Source organism: Prionailurus viverrinus, chromosome E1 (assembly GCF_022837055.1).
Source record: "Prionailurus viverrinus isolate Anna chromosome E1, UM_Priviv_1.0, whole genome shotgun sequence".
Lineage (NCBI taxonomy): Eukaryota > Metazoa > Chordata > Mammalia > Carnivora > Felidae > Prionailurus > Prionailurus viverrinus.
In genome coordinates this window covers 47,416,466-47,438,251 of record NC_062574.1, presented here as the reverse complement: position 1 = coordinate 47,438,251, position 21,786 = coordinate 47,416,466, and the positions used below count along the sequence as shown (strand labels likewise).

The 21,786-nt window shown below is 55.7% G+C and overlaps 1 protein-coding gene across 5 annotated transcripts in view; it reads right to left on the bottom strand.

Annotated features, from left to right (window-relative positions):
* LLGL2 (LLGL scribble cell polarity complex component 2) overlaps positions 1 to 21,786 on the bottom strand; it is a 34,902-nt gene that overhangs the window by 10,882 nt on the left and 2,234 nt on the right. For 2 of the 5 annotated variants that reach the window (XM_047833196.1, XM_047833197.1), the window contains exons 2-6: positions 12,354 to 12,448; positions 2,739 to 2,836; positions 1,431 to 1,512; positions 1,022 to 1,137; positions 425 to 583 (exon numbers count right to left, since the gene is read on the bottom strand). In XM_047833196.1, coding sequence (XP_047689152.1) covers positions 425 to 583; positions 1,022 to 1,137; positions 1,431 to 1,512; positions 2,739 to 2,836; positions 12,354 to 12,428 — 530 coding nt within the window. In that variant the 5' untranslated portion in view covers positions 12,429 to 12,448. Of the gene's footprint in view, positions 1 to 424; positions 584 to 1,021; positions 1,138 to 1,430; positions 1,513 to 1,614; positions 2,685 to 2,738; positions 2,837 to 12,353; positions 12,449 to 21,786 lie in introns of those variants that run through there. The other 3 variants (XM_047833195.1, XM_047833198.1, XM_047833194.1) reach the window with 2 other exon arrangements.

Here is a 21,786-nt window from a genome sequence, read left to right as displayed (position 1 = left end):
TAGCACGGACGCCAAAACATAAATCTCACCAGGAGTTGCCCCACCTGACGTGGCAACACGAGGTTTGGGCCCCACCTGCCCCCCTGCGGAGCCCCTGGGGTTTTGAAATTCACATGATCAGCGTGAAGACTGCCGGACTGAGACTTGGTGACATTACAAAATCATTTTGAGCATCATTTTCCTCACCTTTAAATGAAATGACAGGTTACCCCCAAGACTCCTCAGAGTGCTATGGTGCTAACACATTATGGGGCGAGAGTCTCAAGTTAAGGGACAGGTTGGGGGCTGAGAGTCTCTTCTCCCCTCCCCGTAGACTTCCCAGGAGAGAAATTATGAGCTCCCGAGACACTACTGGGACTCAAGGGAGAAGGCCACGCTCAGTTGGAGGGAACAGCTTCCTAATGGCACAAGGTGTCCAGCTCACCCCTGCAGCACAGCGTCCGAGCCGATGGTCCTGTCCCCCAGCGTGCGGAAGGCTGGCAGCTGCACCGCAAACACGGTGCCACTCTCGGTGCCCAGGTAGAGGAGCTCGCGGGAGGAATGAGGCAGGACCACAGTGATCTGTGTGGCACTGGGGGCAGCCCTGAGGACGAGAATGGCTGCCTGTGAGCTGGCTGCCACTCAGGCAGGGGAGACCCTGGGGTTAGGATCCCCGACTCCCAGCTGCCCTCAGCAGTCCTGGGAAAGGCCGTGGCTGGGGAAAGCGGGCCCGTGAGGTCCTTTAACGGGGTCTGATGGTGTCTTGGGCCAGGACAAACATTTTGAGTGTCTCCTGCCAAGACAGAAGACAGATGGTAGAGAGCTTGGGCTAGGAGGCAGAAAAAACTCCCAGAGCCTCCTGTGCAGACGGCGTAGGCGTGGAGGGCCCTGCTCCTCCAGAGCACCCGCATGTGGGGATGTGTTGGCTCAAACAACTGCCAGGACCACCAAGGGCTCCACAGGACCTTCACAGGGTGATTCCACCCAGGAGTTGGGTGCGCCGGTCAGGCTGGCCGGGAGAAGACGGGTACCAGGTCCTTACCCTGGGGGGCCACGCAGCGTGAAACTCTCATCTTCCTGTAGCTCTGACACCCCTCCTCTGACCTTCAGGCTCCACAGGTGGAGGCTGTTGTCGTCCAGCAGGGTGACCAGCTGGCACTAGGGAGGGAAGGGGACAGGAACCAGGAGTGTGTGGTGTCGCTAACCAGGGAGGGCCAGCATTCACTGGGGCCCTTCACACTGGGGTGGCCCACCCCGCGCCAGTTGATTCAGGGAACCCCAGAACCAAAAGACCCCTGGCTGCTCTTAGGGTGGTCTGTGAACCGCAGCTGGGGGGAGGGAGGTGGTCCCAGGCCCTCCTATCAGAACCAAACCCAGGACTACTAAACGCCTGCCTCTCCCCACCCCTTCCAGGTGATGTGAGAGTAGGAGGATGCGGAGGGCCCCCTCACCTGGACAGGTAGGAAGTAGATCTGCACCACAGCATTGTTCTCCCGGTGCAAACCCATGAACTCCACCCCTGGGGCACCATAGCTATGAGTGGCAGGCTCAGGAAAAGCTCCAGAAGGCAGGACACCACCCCTTCCCGCCCAAGGGCCAGGACCTCTGGGCCCACGTGGCAAGGAGTGTAAATACCTCAGCATCACAGAAGGGCTTGCCCTCCTCCCAGACGGCAGTGACCGGGGCCTTGGGTCGGGAGGAGACGGCAGTGGCCCTGGCCCAAGGACCCTTGGCCAGTGGTGATGTCACCCCGAGGTGGAGCCAGCTCCAACCAGGGAGAACTTTTCCAGCCAGGCAGGTGTGTGTGGGGGGGTGGGGGGAGGAGCGGGCAGACACCCTAGGATGATGAAGATTTATCCCGGTAACTGTTGGGCTGCTTCCTACAGTGCCCAGCCCCCCCCACCTGAGCTGCAACAAACCCATCAGCTACCACAAGGTGGCACCTGAGAAAAAGACAGGGCACCCCCATGGGTCCACCCCAGCAGCTGTGGCACCGGGGATTGGTAACCAGGATGTGGCTGTAGCCTGGCAATGATTAACCAGCCGAGGGAGTGCTATCCGCCACCTCCAGCCTAGGCCAGCCCGCTAGAGGTGTCCCCGCCTCCCCCGCCCCTGCTGCATAAGAGGAACAGGAGGGAGCCGCAGCCTCACTGGAGGCTCCAGCCAGGCTCCCCATGGGTGGTTCCCCATCTCCCAGTACTCCCACGTCCCAACTGGCTCAACTCTAGGGACTCAGTGGGGATTTGGGGCTGGGGAAGTTCCCAGACTCGTAGTCCAGGCCAGAGGACCCAAGCGGTGATTCTTCATCATCCTGGAACCCTCGGGCTTGCCTCTGAAACGCAGAGGCCCCCGCAGCCCAGAACCAATGCTTTGGATAAAATGTGGCCCTTTCAGACCAATGTTCTGCCAATCAGCAGTCAGTTCTACTCTCTGATGTGCCTGTGTGTACATGGCAGGTATGCACGGTTGGGGAGCATCTGGAAGGCTTAGCACTGCTCTTCAAACCCAAGGACACCCTGGTTTGGACAGCACCCTGGGCCTGCTACCCCAGGTCTACTAAGTGGGAGAAAGGAAAACAAAACAAAAAACTTGACTCCACCTCCGGCATTTGGGGCTGACTCCCAAGAGGCTACGCAAGAGGGTTCCCCAAGAGGGAACATCCCAGTACCAGGAGGGGTCATCTACAACTGACTTTTATTTGAATCCCACCAACGCCAGGGCCCCTCCCCCAGTGGGAGCTGGGAGGACAGAAAGGATACAGCTTGACGGCTCCGGAGCGGGTGCCAATGGCCAGGATGCGCAGAGACGGGCTGTAGCCAAGGGCACTGGGCTGGTGTGGGAATCCATGCTCCACTGTCTGCAACGAGAACCATGTGGGTATGGAACCTGCAGACATGTCCCCTCTGCCCCGCCACGGCTGGGGCACCAGGGCTGGACAGAGGAGCTGCAGCACAGAGCCACCTCCAGCAGGAAAGAGAAATTCAGTCAAGTTCAGGTTCCTACCCAGATACCTGAGTGCTGAGTCAATCCCAGACCCGTTTGTGACCCAGTCTTAGGCCCTGGGGCCAGCCCTGGGAGCGCATTCTCCCCCGACACCACACTGGCCACTCAATGCTTTCCAGGAACTCTGACTTGGTTCCTCCACCACCCATACTGTGGGTGACTGACCCAGTCCTCCTGTGGGGGGTAAGGGAAGCTTTGGGGGAGGCTGCCACAACAGACCAGATGGCTCGGGAAGCCTGGTTGTACCACAGTCTGGGGCAGTCCCAGGGGCTAGACAGAACCCCCCAGTAGCCTGTCCCAGCTCTGGGCCATCCGAGGCTCCTCCGGGGCCAAACACCTGCTCTCTCGCAAGTCTTTCTGTCGTGAGGTCTCTCCACTATCTTTCCAGAAAAGAAGCTTCTAGAGTTTTGTTGCAGACACATGCTTTTGCTCATTTCTTATAGAAATACACATTATAGAAAACTTGGGACATATGAAGGAGTTTGAAAAGGAACACAAAAATCACCCATGCTCCCGCAACCAGAAGTGACCCTTGCTAACATCTGTGAGTCTTTCTTGTGTTGCGACTGTACACGTGTGTGTCTCTACTAAATACAAAGACCTGACTGGGGTTGTGCCACACGGATATATACGGACATGCATAGCTTTGTCGCCCATTTGTCCGCCTGTATGTAGCGGGCCCAAACCGTCAAAGGCACTAAAGTGACTTTTAAACGGCTAAGGACAATTCCCTACATAAAGGTGCCCTAACTCACAAGGCTTTAGTTGTTGAACACCTTTGTTTCTGCGGGTTTTACAGTTGCCAATCAGTTGCATTGACGACCTTTCTTGGACTCCTACCTTTGCTTACAATTTGGAGTATTTCTTTAGGCAGAGGTTCCAGTTCTGGAACTCCAGGTTTAAAAGGCATGGGTGTATACACTATAGATCTGGGTTGATAAACCATCTTCAGGGAGGTTTTTGGTTGTTTTTCTCCACCAGCCCTCCCCACCCCCCGCCTCCCACCCCAGGGGATGCCGAACCTGTAGAGCTAGATCAGAGCAGGGCAAAGGATGCCAGCCAGCTGCTTTACTTTTCGTTTTTTAAAGCAATGGAGACTCTGCCCTGCAGAGAAAGGTTGTACCAGTCAGGCGGCTCTCCTTAGGCCCAGGGTCCTCCTCTAGGCTTCCCTCAGCTGTCCCATCAGGCCTCAAAGGAGCAGAAAAGGAGAAGTCCTGACGACGGTGGGCATGATAGTTTAGTAAACTCAATGCTGCCTGTTGGCTCATCCAGTCCAGGACGGTGGTTCACAGAAGGAGGCCCTGAGCTGGGGCAGGCCAGGAACAAGAGCTCCACGGAGTCTCTATTCTGGGGACACATAAGTGGAAGGGCCCCCCAGGTCTGGCTCTTTGCCAGGAACTAGTCTGCCCTACAAATGGCTACACCTGGAAGGGATGGCCTGGAGAGCAGAAGTGACCCAGCTGGAGCCCCCCTAGCCAGCCCAGGTCCCAATTCAGCTATGTAAAAAATGCAGCGCCTGGAAAAGCCTTGGGGAGATAGCAGAGTGTCTGGAATGTAAACATTTCCCAGGAAAAGGGGAGGGGGGGGGCAGGGCATGTGATGGTGTTTGCGGGGACAAGCTCCCCCAGAGCCCCCTTCCGGCCTCAGCCAGTCTCAGATTGCTGGGGCCTCAGGAAATCAGCAGCCAGGGCTTGAGAAAAGTTTCCTGGGACGGTAGTATTTTTCGATCATCCCAATCAGCAGGAACACAAGGCCAAAGCCTCTGGAATTTGGAGGAGTCTGGGGAAAAAGTCCTGCAGGAAGGAGCCCTGTGCCCAGGAGGAGACCCGCACTGCCAAGTAGAACAGCTGTGAGCTGCACGGAGATACGGAGCATTTGTAATGTGGCCAGTGCCACCAAGGAACAGAAGTTTTCATTTTAATTAAAAAAAATTTTTTTTAACGTTTATTTATTTTTGAGAGAGAGAGAGACAGAGATGGAGTGCGAGCGGGGGGAAGGGCAAAGAGGAGACACAGAATCTGAAACAGGCTCCAGGCTCTGAGCTGTCAGCACAGAGCCCAAAACGGGGATTTGAACCCACAGACCACAAGATCATGACCTGAGCCAAAGTCAGACACTTAACTGACTGAGCCACCCAGGCACCCTTTAATTAATTTAAATTTAAGAATGGGCATACAGTTCAGTCACTGAAAAACTTTCCAGGTGAGTTCTTGGGTTCTAAAGGAACAGGGGCTGGAGTCAGGCAGACCAAGCTGCAAATCTCCCAAACTCTAAGTACAGAGCACACAGTTCCAAAGAAAATTTTGTGTCTGAATTGAAGTATGCTGTAAGTGTAAAATACACTTGGCGTTTCAGATTTTGTGTTAACAAAAAACCTAGAAAAACCCTCATTAATTTCTATTGACTACATGTTGAAACAATATTTTGGACGTTTTGAGTTAATAAACAAAATGTACTATCAGGGGCACCTGAGTGGCTCAGTTGGTTAAGCATCCGACTTCGGCTCAGGTCACGATCTCACGGTTCGTGAGTTCAAGCCCCACATCAGGTTCTGTGCTGACAGCTCAGAGCCTAGAGCCTGCTTTGGATTCTGTGTCTCCCTCTCTCTCAGCCCCTCCTCTATTCACACTCTGTCATGTGCATGCACACACTCTCTCTCAAAAATAAATAAACGTTTTTAAAAAATTAAAAACAAAATATATTATCAAAGTTAATCTCACTTGTCTAAAAAAATGTTGTAATGCAGCTGCTAGGACATTTTAAGTTACACACGTGGCTCACGTTATATTCCTGTTGGGCCGAGGTGCTGCCCTAGACAATTCTGCCTCAGGATATGGGCAAGAAAGTCAAGCCAAAGAGAAAACAGCGTGCAGCTTTCTTTTTCTGTTAGCCTCTCCAGCCACACGTTATCCTGCCAACCCACCGGCAGGAAGTTCTCCTACCTCCCACCTGACTTATTCCTGCTGGTGGGCCTCTTTTCCTTCATCTGGAGGGAGACAAAGGTTGGACCCATCCTTCAGTCTCTTGTACTTCTCATTTCCCACCGCCTCTCTCTACTGCCTCTGGTCTCCACCTTCTTTTCCATAAGCTGGTTTAGAAAGAATGGGGACTGGGGCGCCTGGGTGGCTCAGTTGGTTAAGCATCCGACCTTTTTTTTTTTTTTAGGCTTATTTATTTTTGAGACAGAGAGGGAGAAAGAGAACGTGCGTGTGCATGAGCACAAGCAGGAGAGGGGCAGAGGGAGAGAGAATCCCAAGCAGGCTCCACATGGTCAGCGTAGAGCCCAATGCGGGGCTTGAACCAACAAATTGTGAGATCATGACCTGAGCCAAAATCAAGTGTCGGGCGTTCAACCGACTGAGCCACCCAGGCACCCCAGCATCCAGCTCTTGATTTCAGCTCAGGTTCATGATCTCATGTGGGATCGTGCCCCGTGTCGGGACGGGGATTCTCTTGGGATTCTCTCTCCCTCTCTCTCTGCCCCTGCTCTTTCTCTCTTCTCTTTCAAAAAAGATAAACTTAAAAAAAAAAAAAAAAAAAGAAAGGCAACATCATGGATGGAACTAGAGTGCATTATGCTAAGCGAAATAAGTCAGAGGAAGACAAATATCCTAGGACTTCACTCATATGTGGAATTTAAGATACAAAACAGATGAACATAAAGGAAGCAAAAATAATATAAAAACAGGGAGGGGGACAAACCAGAAGAGACTCTTAAATACAGAGAAAAGACTGAGGGTTGCTGGAGGTGGGGTGTTGGGTAGGGGGATGGGCTAAATGGGCGAGGGGCATTAAGGAAGACACTTGTTGGGGTGGGCACTGGGTGTTATATGTAAGTGATGAATCACTAAACTCTACTCCTGAAATCACTGTTACACTGTATGTTAACTAGCTTGGATGTAAGTTAAAATAGTAATAAAAATAAAAATAAATACATACATACGTATCAAAAAAAGAAAGAACGGGGGCGCCTGGGTGGCGCAGTCGGTTAAGCGTCCGACTTCAGCTCAGGTCACGATCTCGCGGTCCGTGAGTTCGAGCCCCGCGTCAGGCTCTGGGCTGATGGCTCAGAGCCTGGAGCCTGCTTCCGATTCTGTGTCTCCCTCTCTCTCTGCCCCTCCCCCCTTCATGCTCTGTCTCTCTCTGTCTCAAAAATAAATAAACGTTAAAAAAAAAAATTAAAAAAAAAAAAAAAGAAAGAACAAATGGGGACGGAGTCAGGCCCACCAGGCTTTGAATCCCCTTCTGCCACTTAAAATGCCTTGGGACCTGGGTGAGCTCTTTGCCTCTCTGAGCCTCATTTTACGTCTGATAAATGGGAGGATACCTACGACTGCCTCGAGCAGGACCACCCGCAGCTTCAACAAAACCCTCAAGAAGACGGTGGCTGGAAGGTTCAGCCCACCCCCCAGAGCACAAAGGCCTTGCCCCCTAGAGCCTGCCTTCCTCCTGAGGCATCCGTCCCTGGAATTCCTCAGGATACCTTCCTCAAGGGATCACGGCTCCCCCAAGAACAAAATGAGGGGAGGAAGCATCATGGTGCCCGTACCTGGGCAGGGACCAAGAGAGTAGGTTCAAATGTAATTAGTGTGGGGACAGGGGATTCCCCAGGTCTGCGGAGGGGTGGGGAAGAGAGGCAAACATGCAACTAAAGCCCACAAATCCCCAAAGGAGGCTGCAAACCTGAGTGCAGGCAGGGGGGGGAGGTGTGGCCCCAGACCCGTTCCAAGAGGCCTGGGGGTCTTGTTGGGAATGGGGAAAGAGGGGGTTTGGATTTGGGGAGAGGACAGAGGTCAGTTAGGAAGGAGCTAGAAACCCAGAGCAGCCTGGCCTCCCCTTTCCTTGGCTGTCCCAGCCCCCAACTTCTGACAGCTTTTAAAGACGCAGCCCCCCAGCAGAGTACGAGGTCGATGTGGGGCACAGGAAGTGGACTCAGCCCCAGGGGTGCCCTGCTGTGGGACTGCCAAGGCACACAGCAGCCCTGAATCATCCCTCCACCCAGGACAAGGGGTGGGAAGGGGCCTCAGCCTAGGACAGCAGAGGCCTCCAGCTCAAATTCAAGCTGGGAGGTTGCCCCAAAGCCTGACAGCCACTGATGCCAGCCTCCCCTACCTCCTGAGCTCAGCATCCAGCCTACCTGGCCCTGCCCCTATCCTGCTACCTGGCTCAGGTGACCTCTGCCAAGGGAGGAGAGAACAATGAACTCTTTTGACAGCAGTTGGGAAAGGAGAGATTTGTAGGAGCCGCCAAACTGCAACATTAGCCTAGTGCGGGGAAGAAAGCCCCGTCTGTCTCTTGCTGGCTCCAGGACCCCATTTCAAGTTCTCGGAAGGGAGAGAGCAAAGGCTGTTGGTCAGAGACAGTGGGGGCCCTTCATCTTGTCCTCAGTGAGGGAGGACGCCGGCCAAGATCCAGGGCCTAGGATCTTGCTGGGGGGCTGGAAGGAGGGCTGTCTAGGGCCAGAGGGGTCACGCCCAGCCGCTGGGCTGGGTGGCACTGCCCTGTACTGGGTGTGGTCAGCTCAGATTCCTGGCGGTGGCAGCAACCTGGCCCTCCCTGTGTGGCTGTCACCTGACACCAGGGCCCCAGCCACAAAAAAGCCAAGACAAAACAACCTGGTCCTGGACAGGGGCAGCCGGTCAGGAACACACTGTTTGTTCAGGGCCTGGGGGTGGGGGGAGTATGGGCGGGCTGGGCAGGAAAGGCGCAGAGCCGTTATCAACGGCTGGTTTCACCAGGGGAGGGAGGGGCCTCAAGTGATTTCCAAGGAAGGAGTTTCACTATGGCATGAAGTTTCTGTCCCCTTGGCATCACTTCCTCCCCACTGACATGTCCAGCAGGCTCCACAGTCCCCTCATCTTGTCCTCGATGGCTCAGAAGACTAGGTCAAGGGGAAAGAAACTGAGGCTTGGGAGGTGAGGCCGCCACCCTCAGGGGCCAGCTGGTAGGTAGATGGAACCGGGGGGACCTTGTTCCCAGCCGGCGTTACCCCTTGCCATATACTCAGGCTGTGCAAACCCTAGAGGCCTCAGTTTTCTCACCTGCAGAATGGGAACGCCACCAGCTGTGAGGCACCGGTCATGAGGATGGGGTGAGGCACCAACTGTGTACCAGGCACCATTCAAAGCCATTTCACTTGCTTAGCGTGCCAACCTGGATGTAGAGACTATTACGATGCCCGCTTTGTAGATGAGGGAATCGAGGAGCCGAGAGGGTAAGTAACATACGTGTCTGCAGTGACTTAGTGAGAAAGCGGCACAGCTGGCATCTAGACTCGGGCCATCTGGCTCCAGCCTCCCTGCCCCTAACCACGGAACCACCCAGCCCCTTAGCTGGCTGGCTGAGGGTTCAGAGAATCCATCTACAGGCACAGCTCCTTCCCAGAGACCACCAGTCTGGTCTGCACACTGCTTGCTGCACCAGCCATAGGCACCCTTCAGAGGGCCCCTCACCTCCGTGTTAATAACACCTGCACTGATGGGCCACCCAAGGCTCAGAACTCCAGCTCTGTGTATCCATCCCCCTGTGTGCGGACACCCAAGGCTTCCAAGGTTCCCCAAACTCAGTCTCGGGCCAGAGAAGGCCCATAGGGCTGTGCTCTGAATCCCTAGCCACCAGCCACGCACAGCCTTGCAACTTAGACCTTAACTCATTTAACCTTCCCACCAACTCTCTGGGGTAGCTCCTGTCGTCTCCCCTGGACAGATGAGTGAGTTGCCCAAGGTCACCCACCTGGTGAACCTTGACACTCAATTCTGGGGCTGGCACCACTAACCCCTGGACCAAACTGCCTCTCAATAAATGGATAACTGTTGTTATTCTGTCCAAATTAAACGTATCACTTTCCCTTAACCTGCTCCTCACCTCTCCTGGGCTCCCCACCCCAGTGCCTGGCACCATTAACCGCCCGGAATGGCACCCCCCCAGTCACGCTGGGCACCCACCGCCCTTCCCTGCCCCCCTTACTCCTACACCCCCATTGAGCACCAGGCCTCATGCCCTAAATAGTTCTCTAATCCAGCGGTCCTCAGCTAGGGGCCACTGGGCCGTGTCTGGAGACATTTCTGGCTGTACATCTTGGGGGAGCAGGGCCAGGCATGCTGCTAAACTGTTCTCACCACATAGCCAGCCCCAAATGTCAAGAGGGAGGAGGTTGAGAAGCCCTGTTCTATTCATACCTGCGCCCCCTCCCTCCTCCAACGGCCCAGGCCTCATCCAATCACTGCAATGCTCTTCTGAGGAAAAAAAAAAAAAAAAAAAAAAGTTCTTTTCTAAACTGTAAATGGGATCGCTCACTGTCCTGCTAAAAAACCCACCACAGCTATGGTGTGGTGGGCCCTAGATTCCCAGGTTCCAGGCTCCCTCAAGCTGACTCCAGGGAAGCCTGGGGCCAGGGAGGGGCTGGCATGGGTGGGACCACCCAGGCTTCCAAATATTCCAGGATCTGGCCTCATCCCCCATTCCCAACCCTTCAGGGTCCACCACTCACTCAGTGTCTAGATGAGACTAAACCAGCCCACATCCCCCCCCCCCCACCCCCCTTCCTCTTCTAGTCCCAGGAAGTGGAATTTCTTTCAGACCATCAGCTCCTTTCCTCTTTCCAAACTATAAAAGTCCTGGAGGGCAAAGATGTTATCTGAGATCCCCACAGCCCCAGCCCTGGGCAGTAGTGCTCAGTGCAGGTTTCTAGCAAGTGAATGGAAGGAGGAAGGGATTCAAGGAGCCTCCTCTCTCCCTCTCCCCAGCCAGGCCTAGGGGATGGGGCAGCCAAGTTTGAAGGCCACCAGTTGTGGGGCACTGGTTGGGGGGGGGGGGGGAGATGATTTCTCTGCCCCAGCCCCACCCCAGCCCCACCCCAACACACAGTTGGAACTTGGGGCAGGGGTTCCTCCCTCTGCTGAGCCTGTCTGTCCGGTTTCTACTAGAATTGGCCACCTTTTTGGGGTGTGAGATCTCTCAGTGTCATCAGGGGCAATGGAGGCATACATAGGTCACCCAAGCCCCGAGGTGGGTGCTGATGTTCTGAGACCCCCCCCCCCAACTCACGGGTTACTTCCTCCGAACCAAGAGACTTCCCCCAGGGGCCCCGGGATCCCACATTCCCAACACCTGTACCCCGTTTCCCACGGCCCAAAAATCCTGCTCACAGCTTCCTTCTGACAGTGGGAGGAGGTGCTCGTTTAGGGAAGCCCTCATCCCACAGGGGGGTGGCCTCACAGCAAAGCTCCATCATGACGCCTGCCACAGGTCAAGAAAATCAGAGGAAAATGGCAGGACACTTGGGGACTGCCACCAGCCTCAAACAAGCCCCTGGGAACCCTCTCTCCCTGGGAGGCAGCCTCTGAAGACAGACAGCAGCTAGTGTTCCTGGACCACAAACTATTTAACTCCATATAATCCTTGTAACATGTCTATGACGTGGGTGACAGGCACAGGGTCACCCAAGTGCTAAGTGGCCCAGTGAGATTTGAAGCCCCGTCCATCAACACGTCCCAGAGGGGTCCAGGTGCCCCTGAGGAGCAGAGCACCATGGTCCTCCGCTTCCTGCAGTCCACCTGGTGGGGCAGAGGGAAGCTCAGGCACGCAGGCCACGGGCCCAGATCAAAGCAGACATAAGAGAGGCTAATTACCCCGAAACAGGAGCAGATTGCTAGGTGGCTGCAGAGCTAATAAACCACGTTGTGCTCCTCCTGTTTACAGGGCAGCTCTGGCCTTCTCAGGCACCAGCCACCCTGGGGAGGACCTGGGGAGCTTCTGGGACCTCAGGAGCAGCAGGTTTGGGGTTGGGGCAGCCAAATGCCAGCTGTGGCACATGGTCCCAGGCGCCTCTCCCCCCTCACCCAGGCCTAGAGCTGCCACAAGGAGCTGTTGCGTTGGGCCTATAGGGACAGCTGCATTTTCCTCTGGGGGCAACGTGAGGAGAAAGGGAACAGCCACAGCCTGTGGTCAGTGCCCAAGGGACCTGGCATCACGGGAACACAGTTACACCTTGCAGGGTTCAGCCTCCTTTCACCTCTCTTGTCCCTAAGCATCCTCAACAGCACCGTGAGGAGACAGGTTGTTTCATCCTTATTTTACAGGTGGGGAAACTAAGGCTAGACGAAGCAGGGTGATTTGCAGAGGTCACACAGCCAAGGGCACTCGGGACAGGGAGTCCTGATGCCTGGGCATCCCACTGCCCTTTCCCAGGAAAGCCTGCCAACTGGACCCCACTTCCAGAGTCAGGTTCCCAAGGGGGACTGCAGGCAGCACCAACTGAAGTACCTTAATCCAGGTAAAGGCAAGCTGAGTGCCCCAGCCCGTGGAGGGTGGACAATATGGTGCCTGGTGCCTGCCATAAACACCTGGCCGCCTCTCCCACTTCCCCTTACCTTGTTAAACTGGAAAAGGTCCCGCTTGAGCCTCTCCCTCGCAGGGTCATGTCCTGGCCTCAGGAACCGTCTCATCGTGCCTGGTGTGCAGCCTCCTAGCGAAAGAGGAGGAGCCGCTGATCACCAGGGTGAGGCAGACGCACAGCCCCGGCCCCAGCGCCCATCCTGGCTCCCAGGCCCCAGCTTGGCCGGGCCCAGCCCCTCTCCCCGGGCCCACAGCGGCTTCACCGTCGACCCTCCTGCGCACCCTTGCTCCATCTGCAACGTACAGTCGAGGGACCTCAGGGACTTCTATACCTGGAGGTCCGGGGCTGGTTGAAGCTCTAACGCTTGCTCCTGGCCACCTGTGGCCTTATAAAGCCAGCGGGAGAAGCTGGGGGAGGAAGCCATTTCACCTGGCTTTATAGGAGTGGAGGCCCTGAGGTTAATTAGCTTAATTGTTAACCTGTTTTCTGAAAAACCATAAAAGCCCAGCTAAACAGAAAGGGAAACTTCCCAAGCCTCTCTCACGAGAGCCAGTTGGGAGGCAGAAATACAAAGGCTGTCCACCAGGTTTCCCAGACCAGAACCCAAACAGGGGCAGGAGAGAGGCCTGGCAGCTACCTCTGGGGGCCAGCACCCCCCGGGCAGACCCTTCCTGCTGACCGCAGGGAAGCCTCTCCCACCACAACTGGCAGGAGCCTGAGTGGGTGACGTGCAGGGCACACAGTCAGAGGCAACTGGGGTTTCGGAAGCCGCAGCCCTCGCCCTGGGCTTCCCGGCTGCATGCCTCCCGCCCCCCATCTCTGGCCATCCCGGTCCCAGCTCCCCTGGGCTCTAATGGGGTGCACTGTGACTCCCTTTCCCATGGGCCTAAGTGGAGCCTTATCAGAAGAAATCTGTTCCCAATAAAGAAACCAGCTCAAGGCCCCAAACCCATCGGCCCAAGCCATCCGAATGTACAATGCATTCCCAATCCGAGGGCAACTATTTCTGGATCATCCTTGGGGGAAGGGAGAAGGATCATCTTTTCAGTTTCCGGCTTCCAGTAGCACGGCCTCCCACTGACCACAGGACACCAAGGCCCGTCCTCAGGAACACAGGGGCTCAGGCCTACTCGGACACTATAAAGAGACTAAGCAGACCCGGCCCCCGCACCGGAGGAGGTGCAGATAAAGACAGGCCAGTGTAGCATGTGGAGTGAGTTGCCCTGCCAGGGGGCACCAGGCCAGGGTGCGGGTTGAGGGCAGCCCCTGGCCCAGACTGGGGGATCTGACTGGGAAAAGCCCCCGGCCCAGACTGGGAAAAGAAGGATCTGAGACCTTTAGTTTCTGGCTTCTCAGGAGGTGACAAAAATTACCCATCAGGCCAGGGCTTTGCATTTGAAAGGACCCTGTGTGGTCCAAGACTGGGGGCTCCCTCCAAGGCAAGTGGTTGGCAGAGGGGGGCGGCGGTGGTGGTCTTCCGGCAGAGCAACCAAGGGCTATGCTGGGAGGGGTCACCCCACTTGGCATAGACACACGTCCTGGGGCAATCCAAACACCACCCCGGCTGGGAACAGGTAAAGACCAGCCCCCCCGAGGGCCATCACCTTCTGGGGGCACCACAAAGACCGCCACTTGCAGGAGGGGGTGGGGTGGATGTGAGAGGTTTGGGCCTTTTCACATTTTGGGGAAGCCAGGGCAGAATGGGGTGCCCCCCTTCCCTACGGCACCGCAGGTGGCCGGGAAACTGCCAGGTGCCCACGGGACCCAAGGCCCAGAGCAGGTCAGGGAGGAAACACAGGTAAGTCCTGGAGGCTCTAGGGACCAAGCGTGAAAACACTGCTGGGCCTCCCGGACAAACAGCTGAGCCTCGGCCCCGCATTCCAGCTGTGGGGGAGGGTGGCACAAGCTCATAAATCAGCAGCAGCTCCGCTCCGGGCTCCTGGGGGCGTCCGCTCTCCCGGCCTGGGCCTAGGTCACTGGGTCAGAAGCCAGAGGAAGCTGGGAGCGGTGCCCTGGAGGAGGAGAGGGGCCTGTAGACTCCAGGGAGAGGCTGCTCTGGGCTCTGCCCTGAAGGACCCATGCCGGCTGTGGGGTCAGGACCAGAGGGCACAGGGCCATCTGTGCCAAGGACCCACGCAGGCTCGAGGGTGACACGGCACAGACCCGGGGGGACGAGGTGCAGGGAGGAGGGAGGGAGGCAGACAGGATGTGGAGACTGGTGGGAGATGGTTGCCATGCCATCCACCCAAATGCCCCTCAGAACATCTGCTGCATACCAGGCGCTATACCAGACTCCTACGTGTTATTTTTATTACTTTTTAAACAGTTCGCTCAAGTAATCCCTGCTCACTGTAAAACAAAACAACAACAACAAAAAAAACAACCCAGAGGAGAAAATCCTCCCCAAATCCCACTACTCGCAGGCACAGTGGCATGTCGGCACATGTCCTGACCCTTCCTTTGCACTTCTGTACAAGGTGCACCTAAACCTCATTCCGGATGTTTGTTCACCCTCCACGAGCCCCCCTGACGTTGAGTGGAATATCTCCACTTGGCAGACAAGGGAATGAAGACCACAGAGGGTGGGGAGCTTCAAGGGCGCTGAGGAGAAACCAGCAAAACTTGGATTTGCCCCCAGGTCTGGCGCACTCCAAATCTAAGGACTCTGGAGGCAGGGAAGGATGGATGCGACAGGACAGAGGGTGCCTGATTACATCCCTGCAATTAAAAGGCACGGCCACATGCAGACACACACACTCCCACGTGCCTTCAGCTCAGAGCCAACCATGCGGGGGGGGACTTGGGGCCTGGTCGCTGCTTGTGAGGTGCTGGCGAGGTGCCACCTGTTCCACAGTGGGCTGGGACCTCAAGGAAGGGGGTAGGTGAGGCGGGGGGAGCCAGGACCAAGACCAACAGCCACGTCTGTTCCTCACTCCAGACAACCCCTCAATGTTGCTCCCAACACAGAAATAACTGCCCAGGTCAAGGCATAAAAAGCACACCCCTTCTTGAAAGGGAACAGGTCTGGGACTGGCTGGATTTACACCTCCAGGCAAACCCTCAAGCTCCCCTCACCCCCGATTAGCGGGTTCTCCAGAGAGAAGCTTCAGGAACCCAGACCTGGAGCTTCATGGTATGGGAACAGACCCTACCTACTCAGCCCACTCCTGGGTGGCGGGAAACGGGGGGTGGGGTGGGAGGGGGTGCGTAAGGGAAAGAGCCAGGGCTCAACCACCATAGCTTAGCCCCTCCAAGCTGGGTGGCCTCCCAAGGTAGCTTCTCCAGGCCCAGCGAGCTCATCTGCAAAGGGGGATGCACCGGTCTGCTGGCAGGGAGCAGGCATTGTCCTAGGGCTGGGGACACAACAGTGACAAAGACAGACATGATCCTTTATGTCACCAAGTTGATATCTTTGCAGGGGAGACCGTGATGACTCACAAGTTCACAAATCAGTCAGCGGGACAGTTTCAGATAGAGAGCAGGGCCAACAAGGAAACGAAGGAAGGGGACAAGACAGAGTGACCAGGGTGTGGTGGTTGGAAGGACTCAGTGAATGTTCCCGCATCTGGGTCCGTGGGTTTGCTGTTCCTTCTGCCATGGGATGCTTTTCCTCCAGATAGCCCATAGCCCACCCGCTCCCTCCCCTCCACTTAAATGTCCCTTTTTGGACATTCTCTTCCCAGCTTTGCTTTGCTCCTTAGCACTGGTCACAGTAAAACAGTCTCCCTACTAATCTTGTTTGTTATCTGGGCAGCCCTCCACAAGGATGAGCCTTCTCATTCTCACTCAGGACTTCTGCCCTCTTTTTCACTGCAGCGCCCCTGCTAAATTGAACGAGCAGAGGTGGAAACGTCTCCACCCAGACCTGAATGATAGGAAGTGGTCAGCCGTGGTAAGGTGCAGGGCGTGTCAGGGGAACGGAACAAGCTTGCATCTTCCAGGAGGATGAAGACAAGCACAGGGGCTGAGTACCGGCAACAGGAGAGATGAAGTGGGTCAGAAAGGGGGGCCTGGCGGGCCACCGAGGAGAGTCTCAGTCCTAGTTCACTGGGAGCCGGCTGACAGTCCTGGGCAGGGTCTGCCTTGGCCTGCCCTCCCCCACCCCACGTGGCCCTGTGTTGGCCAACCCATCTGCTCAGTCCCCCACCCGAAGCTCCATCCACTATGGTCTCCATGTGTGCTTTCATCTGAAATAACCTTCGTGTCCCTCATGCAACACATCAAAAATCATCTAAAAAGCGTTTTCTGAACCCATCTTGACCATTCTCCCCCTCCGCTCTGAAGGCTTGACCACACGTTATGCTAAAACGATCCCTAAAAACACCACGGACAAGGGCACCCATTTAGCTCCTCGAATGTTCTCCCCAGCCTTGTGCTGGTCATTAAGCTATCAGGGAAAATCAGGAGCCACCTAAGGGGCTGACAACGGGGAGCGGGTGAAGTGTTCTCAGCACCACGATGGAAGGCGTATAGTCAGTAAGGGGCAGAAGACAGTGACATGGAAACATGCACACGATGTACCCGAGAGCCAGGTAGACTCTTAAAAATATTTACGTAAGTAGACAACACACTGGCAGGGTTATGGGATTAGTGGAGATTTTTTTTCTTCTTTTGGTTTATCTGCCTCCCAGGCAGGGCAGTTAAGAGGATCACACGTGAGAAGGGGCGAAGGCCCAGAGAGTGGTCAGGTATGAGGGGGCCCCTAAGCTCAGAGGAGGCACTCAGTGCCATTGGTGGGATCACTCCTGCTCTCTTGGGGGCTGGGCTCCTCTCCAGCCATGTTAACCTGAACAGGGGAGAAGAGAGAGGCGGGTGGGACCAGCTGGATGACCTTGGGCTTCTGGATCCCGGGACCTGGGGGTGAAGGACGTTACTACTTTACAGGCCACGCCCAATGGGGAGGCCAAGAAGAGACTGAGGCAGTCACTGGAGACGTGTAAGAAGCTCTGAGTGTCCTCCTGGCTCCCTGCACCAGGGCCGCCACATGGCCAGAGCATAACCCCAGAGAGGGGGCTTTGTGAGGAGAAACACCTCCATCCCCTGAACTCCTAAAGACTGCCCAGCCTCAGTGTCAGTTCCTGCCTGTCGCCCTCTCTGTCCTTGACGGCACTAAACTCCAAGCATCCCTCCTGGCTCTGCCCCCTGTTCCATTGGGTGCGGGCACTCAGGCTTTGGGGCTGGGCCATGTGAAGCTTGCTGACTGATGGCTGAGCCGTGTGTGTTGGGGGGCAGGGGCTGATTCTTACCCATTTTCCACACAGGTCTGTGCCTCATGTGTGGAACCAGCCTGTGAGTTCCCTGTGGGCAGCTGACCCGGTGATTCCCTTCCTTCCCTTCCTGCTGCTCAAATCACCCAACACTGCCACCGGCCATGAAACATGCCAGAGGCCAGGACTGGTCTCCCCACACCTGATGCACACCCTAGAAAAGACAGGAGAGTGGTCTCTTTGGCAAGTTCACACCCCGGCTTCCCTTTCCATCCTTGGGGGAGACGCCACTGTTGAGATGCATATGAACCCTGCATCTCAGGACCTCAGTAAAGAGACCAGGAGAGGCAGAGACAAAATAACCGAATGGGGCAGGCTTGTCTTGGTCCCTATCTCTAAGCAGATCTGATTGTGCTCGCAGGGAGGAAAAAGGGGGTCCCAGCCCAGACTGCTCACCCCACACAGGTGCCATTTGCCCAGAGGCAGAGGCTTGGCCAAGCTAAGCCCGTCTGTCACGAACGTGTGAGATGGGACCTGAGAAGGTCCCTCAACAGCCTGGTCAGCTCCATTGATCTGCCAGGAGAGGCTATGCCCAGGGGCAGGGCTCTGGACACCTAGGCCCGAGGGAAAGAAGGCCCCGGTAGCCACACTCAGCACCTGGCTGAGTTCCCCATCTCCAGGAGCACAAACAGCATGAACTGGAGTCCCAAGCTCTCCTCTCCTTTCCCCTTTGTCTGCACTCCCCACAGCCCCCTGCTGCTGCAGAGGCTACCCTTCCTTCCCCACGAGGGCGACAACGACATCCTGTGTGAGGCCCGCGTGTGGCTGTGTCCTTCCGTCTGCCGGGTGTGAGTAAACCTCCTACCAAGGGGAGCGGTGGGGCAGGGCTCTCACCGACTGGGGCAGTTGTCTGTGCCAACTGAGATACCCAAGGCTGCTTTGCCGGCGTCCGTGTTGCCCAGGGAAACCCAATCTCCCAGAGGCACCAGACAGTGCCCTGGCCAGCAGCTTAGCAACCACACCTTGGCTGAAAGGGCGCGGGGCTAGGTGGGAGGTGGGACTAAGGAGAACACCCAGAGAGGGGACAGAAACCAGAGGGTTGTCACTGCTGGTGTTAGGTAATAACAAGGATCGAGACCCAAACCGTGGCCAGATACCATCGGAAGCACTCCACCTGCATCATCGCATGTAACTCTATCACTTATGGAATAACCCATTCGGAGAGATATCAAACCCAAGCAGTTAGTGAGAGTACCAGCCCCAATCTGAGCTCCAACCTGACTGCACCACCCTCTGTCTGCCAAGTTCAGGCCCCTCGAGCAGGGCAAAGCCTGGATGGGACAACCTGGGTCAGTGGCCAGAGCCTCCCCGGCTGGGCCCAGAGCAGTCGCAACCCCCAATCCCATCCTAAGGAGCCACAGGCCAATCCCACAATCCTGGGAGGGCCTTCCTGCCGCACCCAGGGCTCCTCCTAGAGGGTTTCCCTCCCGGAGGATGGGGTGGGAAGTCGAAATGCATGCATTCCCTGAACACATCCCCATTCTGGAGGCCTGCCTCAGTCCCTTTTTGCAACCCAACATCAGACTTTCTCCAAGGAAGTGACAGACTGGAGTTGGCCAAGCCTGAGGAGGAAAGCCATTCTGGGGTGGGAGGTGGCCTGCCTCATCCTCTCAGGCCCCATTCCACAGCCTCCTGCTTGCCTCAAACCTTGAACAGCTGACCCAAGGAGGTTCCAAGAGAGGTCGGCTCCAGGAGAAAGGGACAACGCCTGTCCTGTCCATGGCTGGATCCCCAGTGCTCCGTGCCCGCCGTGGAAGACGCTCCGGTGTTATTTGAAGAACTCCCTCACCTCCTGCAAGTCTGTGCTCAAACGGGCGCCCTCGCCACCTCTCCAAGTTGCAACCCACCCCCCACCCCAGTGGTCCCAATCCCCTACTTTTGTTCTTATTCTAAATCGAATCAACTTTTAACACTTACTTTATTACTTATGCTCGTTTTCTGTCACTCACGCTCCCCACCCTTTACAACGTGAGTCCTGGGATGGCAGAGATCTCTGTTTTGTGTAAGGTTAATGGCTGGTGTCTAAACCACTCTGGGCACGTAGAGGCACCAGTAGATACTTATTACCTGAATGAGTAAACAGCTAGGACTGAATAGAGATCAACAAGGCAAAGGTCTTCTCTAGTTGGGAACCACTGACCCCAAGGAGTACTGGGTCCCACAGGGTCCCTCAGGGAACTTCCCCACGCTGTTCTCAAGTCTCTGGGCCAAGGCCAGGGTCATGTAGACATCATGCTTGGCACCCTGCTGGAGATACCTTTGTGGGCCCTGCCTCAGACCAAGGCTCCAAGACACCCCGCAAGGAGGCTCCAAGAATAATATTATTTGCTATTATCAAGTAGTCCTGTGCCCAGATGTCCCTCTCATCAAACCCTGGGAATACTGAGTCAGGTGTCTTGAGAGAAGGCTCTAGTCTCTGCTGAATTCCTTAAGGGTAGAGTCAGGTACCTAGCAGCTTCCCTGTCCCCACGCCCAGAGGAGCCTCTCCTAGCTCAAGAATTCACTGTGGTTCCTGGGAAGGGGAAGGAGGAGGGTGACTCTTCAAAGTACCAGTTTCCTCTGAGAGGCAGGGCGGGGAAGGAAGGTCACCTCAAAGGGAGCTGAGCAGAGCCCCACGGTGCCAGGGCACAGGGAAGGGAGGGTGTCCCGGGGAACCCTGGGAGCCAAAGCTGGAGAAGTGCGAAAGAGCAAGCAGTACCGATGGCCCCCCCGGGGGACACCCCTCTCCTGCCCCATACCCTCCTTCTCCCTGAAGACTGCTCCTGGGAAGGGGAAAACAAAGTTGCCAAACAGACCTGGCACGCCTCGACCCAGGAGGAGCCCTGATTGTGATATCGCCTGGGTGAGATAAGAAGCTTCTCGGTGCTGAGTACTCAGAAGGAAGTCCAGGCGGCCAGTGCTGCTCACGACAGCCAACCCAGGAGCAGGGACCATGGGCCTCTTGGGCCGCCACTCAGGTGTCTCAACAGCTGCCCCTCACACTTCTGGAAGGACCAGGAAGGCTGGGGAACCCCACAGGTTTCCAGAGACTTGCCCTGTATGCTTGATGCAGACGGGATAGGAGGGTGGGCGCGGGTTACAGACTGTAGAAGCTCCACACTTTCTAGCTCCAGGTACCACTTCCTCTATGGGGGGAGGGGGGAGGGAACTGGTGGGGGGTGGTTGGGAGTGGGGGACAGACACAGAGACTTGGGGCCGGGAGCCAGAAGGACACCCCTTTCCTAAACGAAGTTGAAAGAAAGCACCATGGAGTTAAAGCTCCTTAAGGACAACAGAGCAACGCAAGAATGTGATTGATCCCCCTCCACCTCCAACGGGGTATAAAACGCATACAGCCAAGCCCTCTGCTGAGCAAAAAGATTAGATTGTATACCCTCTTCCTCCCAGGAAAGGCCCCCAGCTGGGGTCTGGCTACCATGCCTCACTTCTGGCTTTTCCAGGGAGCAGGGGGAAGTACCAAGGGCCACAGAAACGCAAGGTGAAAAGTTAGAAGAGGCCACTGTCCTCTCCTTCTGCCTCCCTAGTTTCAAGGAACAATATTTGCTTTTTAAAAGTTCTGACTTCCAGAGGCTTTCAAAAATCAGGACCTCTTGGGGCGTCTGGCTGGCTAAGTGTCTGACTTTGGCTCACATCATGATCTCATGGTTCATGGGTTCGGACCCTGTGTTGGGGTCTGTGCTGACAGCTCAGAGCCTGGAGCCTGCTCCGGATTCTGTGTCTCCCTCTCTCTCTGCCCCTCCCTGTCTCTCAAAAATGAATAAATGTTAAAAGAAAATTTAAAGAAATAAAATAAAATATTTAAAAAAAAATCAGGACTTCTCAGCTGACGTCTGGACAAAGAAGCCGAATTCCCTCACAACTCATCAAGCATGTCCAAAAGGCTCAGGAGTCTGCCCGGAGGCCCACAGGTGACGCTTTTTATGCTTTATGGGGGGAATTTAAGCAGCTCACACACACCCCCATGCCTGCTATAAACCAGGCCACGCGTGTTCGTGACATTTTTTTCATTCTTCTGTCAACAAGGCTCGCTGGGGCTTGGCTTAGTTAAGTGACTGAGCCAAGATTATGTATATGTAGCAAGAAATCAGCAAGGTATGATCCAAAACTACACCTGCTGTCCAGAAAGACACTAAAACTTAACACCATGTTTAAGGAAAAAGACTGTCAGGCAAGAGGGAGTTATGCCTCTTATCTACACTT